At 44.6% G+C, this 16,473-nt stretch overlaps 1 protein-coding gene across 1 annotated transcript in view; it reads left to right on the top strand.

Annotated features, from left to right (window-relative positions):
• The first annotated feature begins 2,731 nt into the window (after positions 1 to 2,731).
• Positions 2,732 to 16,473, top strand: part of CAPN8 (calpain 8) — a 29,739-nt gene continuing 15,997 nt past the window's right edge. The window contains 6 exon segments of the mRNA XM_039570131.1: positions 2,732 to 3,002; positions 5,212 to 5,281; positions 13,026 to 13,144; positions 14,255 to 14,388; positions 14,692 to 14,860; positions 15,741 to 15,824. Of these exon segments, the coding sequence (XP_039426065.1) occupies positions 2,766 to 3,002; positions 5,212 to 5,281; positions 13,026 to 13,144; positions 14,255 to 14,388; positions 14,692 to 14,860; positions 15,741 to 15,824 (813 nt within the window). The 5' untranslated portion in view covers positions 2,732 to 2,765.

Here is a 16,473-nt window from a genome sequence, read left to right as displayed (position 1 = left end):
TTAACCCTAGGGGTTAATGCCACTTCAGCAGCAGTTTTTGAGTCATGGGGAACCAGAAAACTTTTCCTCCTGTAATACAACTGTCAGCTGTTGCTGTAGTCAACTATACAGTCATCATCATCTCCTCTTCTTTATATCCTCTAGATGGTGCTTGTGTATTACTTGCTACACAAATCATGCTGCTGCTAATCAAGGAAAATGGATTTGAAGTGCTGTGCTACGGATCACTAAAATCAAATAGCTGTGGTGGACACACTGGGTGGTTACCTGGTCCAAGCCTCCCCCAGAGAAAAGGGGAGCCTCCCTCCTCAGCCTCTTTCCAAATGTGAAAACTGAAATTTATTATTAAAATCTGATTGTATTTCATAGAATCATAGAATGGTTTGTGTTGGAAGGGACCCTAAATACCACGTTGTTCCAATCCCCCTACCATGGGCATGGACACCTTTCACTAGAACAGGTTCCCCAAAGGCCCATCCAACCTGGCCTTGAACACTTCCAGGGATGGGACATCCATATCCTCTCTGGGAAACCTGTACCAGAGCTCACTGTTCTTATAGTGAAGAATTTCTACTTCATGTTTCATCTAAACCTCCTGTCTGTTAGTTTGAAGATACATCCCCACTTGTCTTATCACTACAAACCCTGTAAAAATTCCCTTTCCAGCTTTCTTGTAACCTCCTTTAGGAACTGGAAGGTGCTCTAAGGTCTTCCTGGAGGCTTTTCTTCTCCAGACTGAAATACCCCAGTTCTTTCAGCCTGTGTCCACAGGGGAGGTGCTCCTACCTTTTGTCTGTCTTTCCCTGTTACACTCTGGTGATGCACAAAGCTTCACTCCTGCCGTGCCTACTCACATCTAGTGGCAACTGGAGCTACAGAGCACACAGCATAACAAGTGTATGTCTGAAAAAGTGCATGGAGAACAAAATATTCAAAATGTTCAAAATTACCTTTTCCAATTGCTGGAGCACCATGCTTTTCCATGAACAATGTCATCAAACTTGCAGCTTACAGCAATCACAGCAAAGTGGGAGCATTCCTCTGGACCCCAGGAAGAGAGGGAATTTCAGCACAAGGCACTGGTGCAGGGTAGGAAAGAAAGCAGTATTCTGCTCCATGAGCAAAGAAAGTGGGTACCCCTGAGTGGGTCTATTGGACGGAAAAACAAATCCACCCTGGAAAGAAAAAACCTTCCCCTCAACCTTTTGTTATTCCACTCCTCACTCTGGTTCAATACGCAGACATACCTGGAAATACTGAAATGCAACAGGGATAAAATGCTGGCCATCCTTTTCCTTTACTCAATTTCAACAGTATTAGTTTAATTTTGGGGTAACTGATATATTAATTCCCTCAGCGCAGCCTCCACTACCTGGACCTGATCAAGTAATTTTGTTTCCTCCTTTGCATTCACTCTCTTCAAATATTTGCAGACAAGCAACCCAGCTACGCTCTGTTTGGACTCCTTATCTCACCAGGTTTCAGTCCTTAAAAATTCTCTCTTCCCTTTCCCACACCTTCTGTCTAAATTTACCTAGAGGTAGTCATCAAACATGCTCCTTGGCCAACAAAGTTACTGTTTACCCAGCTTTCAGCTGGACACGCAGTGGCTTTCTGGGGAATCCCAGTCATTATACAGGATGACAGCAGAGAGCAGCTGTGCTTCGTGGAAAATAGTTCCGCCGTCAGTTTTTGAACCTCCAGACATCTGCAGGCACCTTGCCAGGGACGTGTGCACCCCTGTGTCAGTACAAAATGGGGTTGCCAGGTTGGAAACGGAGTTTTTCTCCTACCAGAACAGGAACCACTATTTCCTGAGGTCTATAAAGCCTTTATCACCCAAGGCTTTCTTTGTTTTCAGCCTGTAAACATTTTATATGCAGGAAACAGCACCAGAAGACTGTAAATATGATGGGTAATCTCTCACTAGCTGAGACAAGACCCCGTTTTTATAGATGATGTTTTAGTGACTTCTGCCCAAGGTGACACTGGAGAGGGGTAGTGGGGCTTATCAGCTTCCCTCCTATCTAGTGAAACAATTTCCCATTTTTGGCCTAAGACATGCTCCTGGATCGTATCCTTGCCCTCTGCAAGTGGCCAGCTCTAGCTCTGTCAAGTTCACATCTCTTGTTGCTAATAAATTAAATTATAAATTCATACTGCTTTGAGAGTACCAAAGAGAGGGGTCTTTTTAAAAAAAACCTCGTCATTTAAGCCAGAAGTGGGTTCAGCTTTTCCCTAGCTTTAAAACTCCATGGCATCACCACAGCCATGTAAGCTGTAGCAATAGATAGCCAGCTCCAGGTTTTATGTGGCTGCACAGCTCTCCAACAGCACAGAGCCTGATCTCAGAAGGGCGAAAGGAGTTCTAAACCATCTTCACCTGGATTTTTAAAGGACTGATCCTTAAACCTGACTTTCAGCACACGGAATGAACACAGTTTCTTTCCACCTGTTAACAGGTGTGTCTGCAAAAAGTTCTCTGTGGCTTCTTGCTAAAAGAGTATTTTAAAAAGGGACAGCAAAAAAACCCAAATACCATGGGAGTAGCAGCAAGCAGTGTCCATAATCCCAGCCATGATGGCTGAGGCTCCCGCCCGTCTCCCCAGTACGTATTTGCACTCCTGGTGCCTCCTCCCTCCAGGGCTGCTGGAGCACTTAGGGCAGTCCTTGGCTCCACCCGAGCTGGCTGCCTGCCCATACTCACCTCCTCTCCCCCAGGAGGCAAAGGCAGAGCTGCAGCACACACTGGGAGGGTGGGCAGCATGTCCAGGGTCACAGCAAGACTATGCCAAGAACGAGCGGCAGCAGACGGGCTGGGATCCAACAGGAATGCCATCAAGTATTTGAAGCAGGACTATGAAGCCCTGAAGCAGCAGTGCCTGCAGACTGGTACACTGTTCAAGGATGAAGAGTTCCCAGCCTGTCCTTCTGCTCTGGGCTACCGGGACCTGGGACCATACTCCTTCAAAACCCAGGGGATAGTCTGGAAGCGCCCCACGGTAAGAGTGCTCTGTAACTGCCTGTTTCACTGGGTGCAAGTCTAACCAAAGCCCAGCTGAACAGCCAGGCTAAATCAGTGGTGAGCCTGAATATCCACTGTTTCTGTATGTCTTGTTTCTTGTCTTGCTTTACTTCCAAGGTTGGCAGAAGCAAGTTTGGAAAGGGGGTGGGAAAAGAAATCATTATCTTCTAAGCCCATTGTAAAGCAGGGAGTCCTATAACTGCTTCACGGCAACCTGCTTTCTTCCTGTCCATTCCAGCTCCAGAGAGCTACAGGTCCAATCTGGAGATGGATGCAAAAGCCCCACATATATCCAGCCAGTCTGTCGGCCACCCCAAGTGCCATCGACTGTCTGTTGTAACAGCACCCACACCCAGGACTTGCCACTGTGCCCCTCAGGAAATCAGGTTCATACCTAAATAAAATCCTCTGCCTCACGTCAAGCTGCCTGTAACAGTTAAATAGCAACTGACTGGAAATGCTATTACCTAAATAAATATATCCTAGAAATGGCCTCTGATTCTAGGAAAGTAATTTTCATCAGCAAAGATTAGATGATGATTTTTTTTTTTTTTTGAGTGACAAAATCAGGGCTTCAGAGATTTTTCTGCTCTCTCATTTTTCATTCATTTATTTCCGTCCCTACTTACTTCTCCTTTGTCATCTTGCAACATCAAGGAATAGTAAAAAAAATTGGGACAACCCCCCCCCCCCCCCCCCCCCCCCCCCCGCCCACCCAATTACTTACCTCCATCTGGTGGAGGAAAGGAGAATGAGAAAAACAGAAAATTTCAAGGCTTGGGGTTTTATTTTTTTTTCACCTGAAAAGTGAGAAACAGAAACTTGCAGGTGTAGTAACTCGAGGTTTAATACCCCTGGCAATCCCATTTTTCCATCAGCACCTCACTCTGGCACCTGGATGTTACCTCAGCAAGTACCACGGATGTGTCTTGGCTTTGCCTATCCTTGGAGAAGATCAGCCTTAGAAAACTCATTAAATTAGACTTGGGTTTCTCATAAAAGAACAATGTTGAGCCTGCTGCAGGCACAGACACAGCCACAAGCATAGCAGGGTAAGAATAACTGAGGGCTGAGATCCAACAGGGTTAAATGTCCCAGCTCTGCCTGCCAGAGACCAACCCGTGTGGGACCCCTGAGGGGAAACTCAGCTGTGTGAAAGGTGCATGTGGCACTTGGGAGTGGCTCAGGAAGGACAGGTATCTGGGTGAGTAATAAGTCATATGCAGCTGACTGACACCAGGTGCACCACTTCGGAGGGAGAAGAGAAAAAAACTACACAAAACCTTCTTCGGTGTGATGGGTAACCTACTGCTGGACTCCTCTCCACTGGACAGAAGCAAAAGGATGTAGCTGAGATGATGCCTGTTGGAGAGGAGATTCACAAACTGGCTCTTCATCATACACAAGAAGTCCTGGGTTGTCTCTGTCTCTCCACAGGGTGCTGACAACTGCTGCTCTCGAGGAGAGCCGGTGACTGCCTAAACTGTCCTCAACCCTGCTTGCCAAGTTAGGCTCCCTATAAACCGCTCCTTGCTGCCATCCAGAAGCTCATTGAAAATTCTCAGAAAAACAGAAAAGGCAGAGAGACAATAATAACTTCCTAATATAGGCCATGAGTTGTTGGAGAGCTCAGGGTTGGGATAGGAGTGACAGTCATTGCCATAACCTACTTGGCTGGATCCAAAGGGCCAGGAAGAAAGGGGGGTTGTTGCTAATAAAAGCATTTGTGTGGTTGGCCTCCCAGGAAGCAGGGTCAGGGTGGGGGAACATCCTCCACACTGTTGGCACTGGAAACTCAGCACAGTTCCAGTGGCACAGGCAGCAGCCACAGTCACAAACTCATTTGTGTTGCTTGAACCAAAATCTCAGCAAGATAAAGTAAGATGTAAACACTGAGGTGAATTTTCATCTCTGTCTCCACAGTAGAAAAAATTCTCAGTAGTATCACTGACAGTGGCTAGTAGCAAAGGGTGTCAGGATTTGCCTCAAAAAAAATGTATGCACTCCTCAATTTAATAAGGAGATGTTATCCTGGGACCCTGTTAATCAGACAGAGGAGAAAGGACATATTTTTAAAGAAATGCTGAAAGTGTTTAATAATTTTTGAATATTGAAACAAGGAAGAAGTAAAGGGAACTTTTCAGACCAGAGAGGATGATGCAAACTTTGAAATCATGTCTTTTCAGGAGTTATGTGCCAACCCTCAGTTTATAGTTGGAGGAGCTACCCGAACAGATGTCTGCCAAGGAGAGCTGGGTACGTACAGTGCTTCTGAATTTTGTTTTGGAAGAAGAAAAAGAAATGAAGCTTCATTTAAAAACTCCTGATACATGGACTATTTTATTGGCTGTCTCCCAGACATAGTATGGAGGGACAGATACCCAAGAAGAGGACTCACATAGCAGCACTGCTGCCCAAGACAGGGTACATATGGGCTTGTAAGAGCTGTGCAAAATTGGAAGACACCAAACTGTCTCCTGGAGAAGGGAAGTAATTATGTGGAACATAAAACTGGTTTGCTTTTGACCCCTTAATACAGAGGTGGATGCTAACCCAATAGTGAGAGCACTTGCCCTGAGGCAAGAGAGTGGGATTTGTGCCCATGCCAGCAAGAGCAGCTCCAAAGACTCGGGGGACAAGGGACACCAGGGAAGCTTTCTGCTGTAGCCTAGTCCTTAGGGATTTTTATTTGGGAGGCAGAGCAAGTTCCAGCCTCAGTTTCACACCAAACAAATACACAACAACCAAGGAACAGAGCAGGAATTGGTTTAGTAGAGGGGCTGGGTCTATGATGTGCCATTTTGTGTCAAGCAGGGTGGTCCAAGCATGAGTTAGAAACAAGGACCACATGATAAAAAGATGAACAGAGAATGTAAACTTTGTAATACCATCCACAACAAATAAATTGTTCCAAGCCCTTCATGCTGAACACTCCTTTCTGGTTGAACAGCATTTCATGTAGAGCTGTGAGCAGGAACAGGAGCAACCAGGCACTAGCCACATAGACAAAAAGGGCAGTGCTGCTCAGCTCCCCAAATCAGGGCCTGGTGCAGAGGTGGTATTTCTCAGGCAGCACTCATCCTCTCCCAGACATCCATCATAAAACAACTTCCTTACCTATTTTTCTGCAGTGCTTGCCTTTGGCTAAACAGAGGTGCTGTGCAAGTGGCCAGAAGGGAGCTGTAAGGGGACTTTATTCCCTCTTCGAGTAGCTGCTGCTTTCCCTGCCTGCCTCGCTGATAAGATCCAGCTGCAGAGGACAGCAGCAGCAAACCCTTGACTGCATTGAGAGGCGAGAAGGCTGAAACTCTTGTAATGAGAATTTGATAGATTAGACACAGAGAAATCAGCCTTTCTCCCTCCTGTGCTGCTAACTGCAGTACTCCTGACCTCACTGGTCTTCCAGCACATCCATTGTGCAAATGAGATTGAAACAATTTCTGCAAGTCGTTGGCGATAAATAACACCAGTGCTGCTCTTGTAAACACAGCACTATTAAAGCAATTGCTAAAAAATTCCCTGGTGTGTGGGCTTGTACTCCAAATGCTAAAAATAAGATGCCCAATCATATACTTGTTCCAAGATATTTATTTGGTGGATGCTGGAATAGAGTATGGGGAAATCACTTACTGTATTTCAGGAGAATGGCTCAAGTAAGTACTAAAAGCGACATTTCTTGTCACCTCCTGTTTGGAAAGTTTCTATAATGGCATAAAAAAAAAATTAAGAACATACATCTGAAGTAAAACCTCATTTTCCCTGACAGTTTACAAGTTATAGGACTGAAAAATATTATCTGTTCTTAAACTAGAAGAGGCCAGTGCGTTATTTGTGTTTAGCCTAGAAACTGAATACAAATACCCTGAGCACTTTTCTATTTCTGTCACCTGCTGAATGTTTCTGTAGAGTCCCAGTCCCTTGTGCTAAATGGGCTTTCATTAGAGATCAAGGCCAAAATCCATCACGCAGTGGTAACAACAGAACTGGACCCCAAAACCTCCTGTGAATCTGTGGATGGTGCCTTGCTCTGGGTTTTCCCAAGACAGCTTTTGGTGGGCAGTAACCCAAGGGCTGGTCCTGAAAGCTACCCCAAACCTAGAAGAAAAACCCCACAATCTGATTCTGCTTTTATTAGGAGCTTGATTTTCTCTCTCTCTATCTCTCTCTCTCTCTCACACACACACACAAAAAAAAAAAAAAAAAGAAGAAAAGGAGAAAATAATTAAAGATAATCCAATTTGTTTCTGCAAGGCTGCTTGCAATTACTTCTACACACACTGACCCTTCACAAAAATAAACTGCAGGCATGGGATTTCCCTTCTAGCCTTCAGGTATTTGCTTTACATCTCTGAGGCATACTAAGCTTTTTGGTATTTGATCCAATACCTTGAATATCAAAGTCCTTGTTACTAAAACACTTCTATTGAAACAGACCCTGATTACATATTTACATAAGCCACATATGTGACTGACTAACGTGTCCTTTAGGGAAATAGAGCCTATTTTTAATAATATTGTCTGACATGTTTCTTTTCTTTTAAGAATAGCACTGCAGGTCTGGGTTTATGGGAACAAAAGGAACAAGAAAACGCAGAGTTAGTCTCACTCCATTAAACTTATTTCTTTGACAACAGCGTAAGCTAGATGAATATCGGCTTGGGAAGTTTGATGGGGACTTGAAAGACTTGAAATGTTTTAAACGTTCTTTGAACCATATCTTTTTGATAGCCTAGTAACAACTTGAAATGTAGTCACATAGTCTTGGTTATTAAAGGTGACTTATGAAGTTTTCTTGCCGCTATCTGAATAAGTTAACCCGAGGATTGCTTGCAGAAGTTCTTAAGAAGTAAGTGGCATACATTTAATTTAAATAATATAAAACGTACTGAAACTCCCTCCGTTTAATATTAGCTTTCTAGATCCACACAATTTATATTCATGAGTTGCCTTTTGTTCTGAACGCCCAGAGGCCACTCCAGGCACAGCAGCTCCCTGGGCCTGGGCTGGCAGCTGGAGGAGTTCCTTGAAGCCAAGGCAAATGCACCAAGTCACACCAGCCCAGGAGCCCACCCCACGTGTGCTTTGTGCATGCCTTATCCTACAGGCAGATTTGAGGGGAGTACAGGTGTCCTGGAGAACAAACCAAAGCCTGACAGCTCTGAGATAGATCTGATACCTGTTGAGGGAGCCTTTGAAGTGGCTGTAGGCAGGAGAGAACTTAATAGTTCTGGGTTTGTTCACTTATTTTGCTGTAAGTGTTAATATAGGGACCTTCTGACATTCAATCCCGTGGGCTCAGGGATATTGGAGATCCTGGTTCTAGCAAATATAACCCACTGATGTCAAAAATACATTCACTAACAACTTTGAGACCCCAGGGAGAAGAAAGCCTGTTCCTTTGCTGGGTTCTCCTTTGCCTCTCTGTTAAAAGCTGCAGAACAAAACTCATTTCCATAGAAAACCTCAGAAAGTCTTTAGAAATCTCAGAGCAGAGGCAACCTACACTACCATAAGTTATAAGCTAGTGGGTCAGTGCTTCCTTGATGTCTGGTATGATGCCCCAGGTACTATAAGCTCTGAAGGAGGGCTTCCAGCAGAGACTAAAGCTGAGAGTCAAAGCTGCTTGGCGATCCAGGAAGCAAGAGCCACAGCACTGTGTTTGGATCCTTTCTGAACACCAGACACTGCTGAAATAGCAACAAGCCAGAACAGAGTCAGGACAGAAATGCCTCTGTGCTGTCCAGTTGCATCCTGGAACCAGACACTCAGACTTTTGGCTGAAACTCACCATCTCTAGTTCAAAGGAGAGTTTAGATGCTCTGTGTCTAGACACTCTGATGGTAGCTAAACAGAAACTGAGCACAGCTCTGGAGCAACTGAAACTAATCAAATTTCTCATTTATTTTATGGCCTCTGCAAGTGGAGCATGCTTGGGTAAACATCATCAATACAGAGGAGTCGCTGGGCTCCCAGATCACCAAGGATTCATTATTCGCTGCAGCAATTTGATTATCTCTGTAAACCAGGAGCTGCCTGGGCAGCACTGAGAACATGAGCCAACTCAGGACATCTGTGAGCAGCAAGGGATTCTATTTCAAATGCACTAGCAGTCAAAGTAATTCTCCAAAATCACACATGGATATAGAGATATAGATATAGATACAGATATAGATACACACAGACACTGACACAGGAGCTAGGCACAGCTAGGCTTCATGTTTACCCTTTCCACCACAATCTCAAGGTCAGAATTGCTTAAATTAAAAAAAAAAAAAATTAAAAAACCAAAATTTCACTTTACTGCCATTTCAAATGACTTCAGATCCAGGAATCAAGCTGGCTTCTTTTCAGGACATTCAGCAGCAGCAGTAAACACTAATTGGTACTTCTCTGAAACTTTTGTTCATGAAATATGAGACTGACCAGAAGCAGTGATATGTGTCCATAAGTGATTTAGCCTTGCAGGGCTAATATTGAGAAGGCTTTTTCAAAAAAATAGTTATTTTTATAAGCTAAAATGCTGCAACTTCACACCCATAAGGTGAGCAGAAATGCTTTTTGATATTGTCATTTTTCCAACTATGAGCCTATTTGAAATAAATTCTAATTAATTGGTCAATTGGCCTCTTTTTCTCTCCCTCAAAAATATTCCCTTTTTAGGAATGGAATAAAATAGTTTCCTCACAGTGTGAAAGATTACTTACAACCTGCTGCTGAACCAGAACAAGTTTGAGTGGTCCTACATGAGGTGCCTTTCTGGGAAGACTGGGCTCTTGTGCTGTCCTGTAGGCACAACCACAAACTAAACTCTGAAACTTGCTGCTGGCAAAATGATGTTGAACTTTGAAAAAGGGAACAGGAACTGTCAATTTGTACTCTTTTAGAACTAGTCATATATTATCTAGTAGGGTTGAGAAAGCTTATTAATAGGCCAGGATCCCATTGTGGTATAGAAGAAGGTAAGAGGCCAACTGCGCAGTTTAGGCCCCATTGTGGAAGCTCCTTGATAGGGACAGATTCCTACATCCTCTGAAAGTAATCATCACAGGAGCTTGAATGTCATGCACCTCCACTACATAAAGATGCCCCCAAACCATCTACATTCAGACACACTTCCATTTTTATCAAGTTACTGCGCAGCAGCCAATTCCCAGCTGGTTCCTTTTGGTTGGCACAAGCTTAGTCAAAGATATTAGGCCCCGGAAAGTGAGGTTTGGAGATAGGACTCTGCAGTGCTCAAGGCAGGCATGGCTGCTTTTAAGGCCAAGTTCACCACTGCAATTCTTCCAACACAATTCTTCCTGGGTGTGCTCTGAGCAGGCATGTCCTGAAATGCTTCCCTGGGGGGGTCAGACTGCACTGGTGTGTTGGAGACAGGCAGCAGCACCCACGTCACTCACTCTCCCAGACGCTAAGAAGTTAATTCATGCTGTAAGAAAGGCGCCTTAAAGGATTTCACGCTGCATTTGGCATCCTCTGGGCTGAGATTCTGAAATTGTTTAGTTCTGAGGCAGGGAAGTAAACAGTGTATTTAAGGAAACCCCCCTCATTTCACTGAATCTTCTGCCTAATTGTGCATCCAACATCCACCACCCTCAGCAAAGCCTGGAGTAGTTTTGCATTCACTGGCTTCGAAATCCTGGCCAGGACCAGGAAGGGGAAACCCTTCCAGGTGTTGCACATTGGGAGAGCACCACCTTGTCACTGCTGCAGGCTTTCTCTGGTCTCACGGGGTGGAGGGACACAACAGGAGCACCAGGGACCCCCATCTTGCCACCTTCTCAGAAATAATCTCCTGCACTTCACAGTATGCCGGGGACAGCCAGAGCATCAGAAAAATGAGGATTTCAGTTCTAACTCGATAAGGCTTTTCATCTTCCTCTTCTGAAAATCCATTCCCCAGACTTATCACCATTATTTCTACCTCTTCAAGGAAAACAGAAATTGTAACAGCTTAAGGCATACGTCTGTACCAAGGAAAGCCTCAAAGAAATAGATACAAAGCAGATCTGAGTGTTCTCAGTCTCATTTTTTTCCTGCTTCTACGTTTCCTTGGGAGAGGAGGTTCTTAAAGCCTTTTTTCCCCCCACACCTTGTGCTTTTACAGTTTTGCTTATTTTTTACATAAGTACCTAAGGCTGGGAGGAAAATTCCAGGTCAGCAAGTTGATCCCTCCTTGAGAAGGTTTTTGCTCATATTCTATAGTCTGTGGCTTCTGGACTTTCTATTCTATATGCAGAGTATAATCTTTTCCCTATTTCCACTTTAAACACGTCACAATCCCTTTATTTTATCTTCTCTGCAAAGGAGGTATCTTTCAACTAAGAGCTCTTGCCTCAAACAGCTTTTCTGCAAAGTAGCATTTAACCTGCCTCACACTTGCTCTTAAAACTTCACTTGTGTAGGATGAGCAGGACAAAATTTTTTAACCTCTTCTCATAAGAAATGCAGGTGGATGGGAAGAAGCAGGCAATCCAACCATTTGTCTGCCCCCTTCCAGCTTGAATGCTTTTTCTGAATGTGGTACCCAAGGTAAGGCAGAGAATTCTGGGGGAAGGCTCAAGCAGCACCTCACATACTAAGAATGGGGTTTCCCTCTTCTGTAGAAAGGCCTGGGCTGGCAAAATGGGTAGAAATATATCATATTACATACCCTGGGTTTGGACCCATAATGTGATCAGCCAGCTCAGGTGGTTAGAGGTCATCACACCAGGGACACTTCTTTACAGAGGTTTCCCAAAACAGCTCATAGGAGCCATGTGGGTACCTCCCCGTGGGGCACAGACAGCAGAGAGCACCCAGCAAGTCCCTGTATCCTACTTTTACACTTGTGTTCACCATGGCAATAAATCATAAACCCCAAGTCAATATAAAGGGTTAACTGCTGCTCTAGGATGTTCAACCTTGCTGCAGATTATACTCTTTCCTTGGTTTCTCAATTCACTTATTTCCTCTGAAGCAAGAGCTGCAATGCTAATTCCTTCTGCAGGATATGCACCCGCACAAAGGAACTACATCTTGGCACATATAATCCTCAGGGAACCAGGAAAATATTAGTACCTTCAGAGCAGTTTTGTTTTCTTAGGCTGTCTGCACACCTCAGAAATAAAACAGAATCACAGAAGTTCTTCCTGCTGTTTGCAGTGTGCAAACACCACGAGTCACTGAGTTTCCCAGGGGCACCACCTTTGGTGTGACAGAGGCTTCTGCTTACCCAGCCTCCAATCCTCAATAAACAGGTAACCAAACCAGCAAACAGCTCCAGCTGCAAGGCACAGAGCCTCCAGGGAGGGCTGAGCAAGCCCAGCCTTTCCAGGGTAAGGAATGGGCCAAAGACAGGACTTGCCTTCTCACAAAGGTCCTGGGAGACTTCAGCTGCCATCAGACTGCTGGGCAAATCTCTAGCAATAGCTCTAAGTTCAAGTTCAGACCTTCAAATAAAGGGCTGAGAAGGAGCAGGCCCACAAATGTTCCTGCTATCCAATGAATCTTCTCCAAAAGATAGGAATGGAAGTCCCACCATCCTTCTATCAAACCAGAGCTTTTGCCCTCTTCTGGACTTCTTCTAAGCCCTTGTCTGCCGAAGGTGTGGTAGCTTGAGTCTAGTTAAAGTACCACAGATCATTAACTCTGTCCTGCCCAGCCATGCTTTGCAACTCACATACCTCAAATGCCTTCTCCTTCTGGCTATGTTCTTGGTCTCTTGAGGGCATTAACAAGCTTAGGTAAAGCAGCCTGTTTTCACAGCTTCATTAAAAATATCAAAGCACAAACTAGACCATTGAAATTACTACCATGGTCAGCCTCAGGAGCCCCAAGATACCTGTGTGTTTTGGGTGAGTGGCAAATGAGCAAAAGAGAGAAATAACAGAACAATAATGGATTGCTGAACCAGTACTGAGTCTGGCATAGTTCTTATTGCTGGCATTTTAGTCCAGGTGAGACCATGACTTAATGGAGTTATTAATGAACTTTTCTTCCTTGTAATGTGTGGTTTTAGGTGATTGCTGGCTCCTAGCTGCCATTGCATCTCTCACTTTGAATCCAGATATTCTGTTCCGTGTTGTTCCCAAGGCTCAGAGTTTCCAGAAGGACTATGCTGGAATCTTTCATTTCCAGGTACCTGCATGATCAGGGGATTGAGAATGAAAGAGGAAAATGCTAGTATTTAACTAGAAGCAGCTTTTTTTGTTGTTGTTTGGAGCAAGTGAAATAATCAACAGCTACAGTGTGTACATGAAATTGATGGGGGAGAGAGAAAGAAAATTAGAACAGAGTTAAATAATGTTAAATGAGACCTGCTCACTGCTGAGTTTCTGCTGTCTTACAGCTGATGGGGCTCTGGGGAGTTATACAGATTTTGTAAACTGAGCTGAACCATCAGGTTGTGTGAGCCCAAACCAAGCTCTGTTGCTGCCAGCTGTTAAAAGTGAATTCAGGCTTGTGTGATTCCTTCTCTTTCCTCCCCTTCCCTCCCTGCTTTGCCTTTATTTCCTTGTCTGTGGACCCAGACTGTTGGGATTTAGCCAACCTGCTTTGACTGGAGGTTAGGCTCAGGTTGGAGCAGTGTGGAATTACCCTGCAAAGCTAAAGGAGCTGTTCCGGTGATGACAGAAATTTTCAAACACATACCTACCTATCCCTTGCACCAGCTCACCTGTGAGTGTTATGGTGTGAATTATCATCTCTCCTTTCAGGAATGCAGCAAATCCTGGAGTAAACATTTCTAGCTTTCAGGCCGAAATTTAGCACTAGGAATGTTTCACACATTTCCTAGTATTTTCAGAAGGGATTAGCTCTATTGAGTGTTTCTCCTTTAGATGACCTCTCCTTGCAGCATTTTTACAGGGGTATTGGTTTTTATTTCCCTAAGGATTGAGCCTTGAGATAGTTTAGAGTATCCGATCTCCATGCTGGCTTTCTGGGCTGTCCACCGTGTAAACTCAGTTTACATGTTCAGACAGTGGTTTTGATGTTTTGTGTAACAAGATGCTGTTAATATTTCCTATCAGCAAAATCAAAGATAGCATTAAGAAGCCTGCTGAATGCTCCCCAGAGCTAGGAGGAGTTTGTCTCTATTACAAAGGAGAGGAATCCAGCATGGGAGTAAACCCTACAGTGTCTCATGCAAGGGAAGGTGATGACAGGTGAAGGGGTAGAAGGATGGTAGCGTGGAGCTATTATGGGCACACCAGCCCCCATCATCTTTTCCTTTCTTCTTTCCCTCAGTTCTGGCAGTACGGGGAGTGGGTGGACGTGGTGGTGGACGACAGGCTGCCCACCAAGAACGGGAAGCTGCTCTTTGTGCACTCGGAGGAAGGCAATGAGTTCTGGAGCGCGCTGCTGGAGAAGGCCTACGCCAAGTATGGGGCTGGGTGGGAGCTGTGCCCCTGGCTGTGCCCCTGGTGGAGGTGCAGGCCGGGGGTGTCAGTCACAACACACTTCACTCTAATGCAGCTTCCTCCCCACCCAGCATTTACAGTTCCCTCTAGGTCCATAAAGGGTGTTGGCAACTGTGTTTCAAGGGGCTTTAATTCTGTTGCCCCAAGTCACATTGATGACCAACCAAATTAAGAGATACTAAATGATAAAGCCTTCTTTCTGTGGTACCTTGTGCTTGCAGGTGGAGATGGACCCTTGTATCCTTCTTATCATCTCTCCCACAGATTGAATGGCTCTTATGAAGCTCTAGCAGGAGGGTCCACTGTGGAGGGCTTTGAGGATTTTACTGGAGGCATCTCTGAGTCCTATGAGCTGCAGAGGGCTCCTTCAAACCTGTACCAAATCATCCAGAAGGCTCTGAGAGCTGGGTCGCTGCTTGGCTGCTCCATCGATGTAAGAGGCTGACAAAGCTTTACTCTCCTTGTTGTTCCTCTCAGGGCTCTGGTTCATACTGTGACAAAAGCCCAGACCAACGTTAGATATAGGCAGGAAGGTCTGATAGAAAAACAAACTGTGATTAATGTGAGACCTCTATTGATTTCAGTATCAAAAACTCTGGACAAGGTTCTTAATAACCAATTCTATAGTGTCTCCCTATTTACACGACAGCATGTGATAATGCTTAGAGCTCTCCACTACCTACTGGTCTTCTGGAACTCCAATTTCATTCTCTGAGTATCTTTCCTCATTCAAATTTTGTGTAATTTCAGCTCCAGGCACTCGACTGCCAGAGACAAACTTGCTGAGACACTTTGTTGTAGCCTGTAGTCTGATTCTGGCTTTAGTTTTCAGTCCTAAAGATTACTGACACCTGTAATACAAACACTCTCAAGTTAGAGATGATGTTTGAACATGTTTTGGAAACGTCACACCTTTCACATCCTGTTTCATTATCTTGTTTGCCTTGTGGTGTATAGAATTACCAGAGTTCCAATTTTGACATACTGGATCTCAACTGAGACAGGCTAGAGCTAAGTTCATGTGAACATGTCTTTGCAAGGGACTGGGTCTGTCACCTGAGCTGGGAATTGGATTTAGATTTAGATTTCATTGTGCATTCTTGAATTTCTTCTGTGCTTGGACTGCATATTGAGGGGCATGAAACTGCAACTTTTGCTGTGGATCTCACCTTAATTTAATATACTTTGCATCAAGAATATTGGTATTCATTTTGCACACCACTTTGGATATCTTCCCCCATATTAATTTGCTTATGAAAGCTGAGTTCATGCACAGTATATAATCATAAATGTGCATACTTTTATTGCTCCAGATAACTGCTACAGCTGAAATAGAAGCAGTCACAAGTCTGAAGCTGGTAAAAGGACATGCTTACTCTATCACTGGAGCAGAGGAGGTAAGCCACCTCTCTGGGGCCGTCATGGAAAGCAGCTTGGGGTTGCAACACTGCAGTGCCTTCAACTTTCTGATGTCTTTCAGTGACTGACAGTAAAAATATTCCTAACTTATGCACCCTCTTACAGAAAAAGGAAGTACCTGTCATACTCAGCCAGGGCAGAAGCTCTGTACAGGTAGTGGTGTGGAGCAGTCTGCCACTTGTATGGTACCAACAGGCTGGGGTACAAAGCATAAAGGTGGGCCAAGCTGTTAGCAAAATTCAGGATGCAGAAAGGAGAAGCAGGAGAGGAGGCAGCCACTCCCAAAATGTTTATACTGTGTGAGGTGGGAGCAAGTACTTTGCCAGTCAGAGCTGATGGGAAAGGAGTAAAAGCCTCTTTGATGAACTCTGCTGTGAGTCTCACCTTGAGAGCAAGCCCAGGTATTCCTGCTCCTCTGAAACTGGAATCGTTACAGAGATGTCCATGCCAGATAAACTCCTTCCAACCTTGCCATGTTGTGCAATGTTTCCTGCTTTTGAGGATGTAGATATTCTGCTGGTTTGTAGCTGATGCTTTTCCTTGCAGGTTGCTGTCATTACATGAAGTGGTGAGTGCTGCAGCTAATGGCTCACTTGGTGGCACAGGATAATGTAAAATAAGGGTGGA

The sequence above is a fragment of the Corvus cornix genome, chromosome 3 (assembly GCF_000738735.6).
Source record: "Corvus cornix cornix isolate S_Up_H32 chromosome 3, ASM73873v5, whole genome shotgun sequence".
Taxonomy (NCBI): Eukaryota; Metazoa; Chordata; class Aves; order Passeriformes; family Corvidae; genus Corvus; species Corvus cornix.
This window is presented reverse-complemented; position numbering and strand designations above follow the sequence as displayed.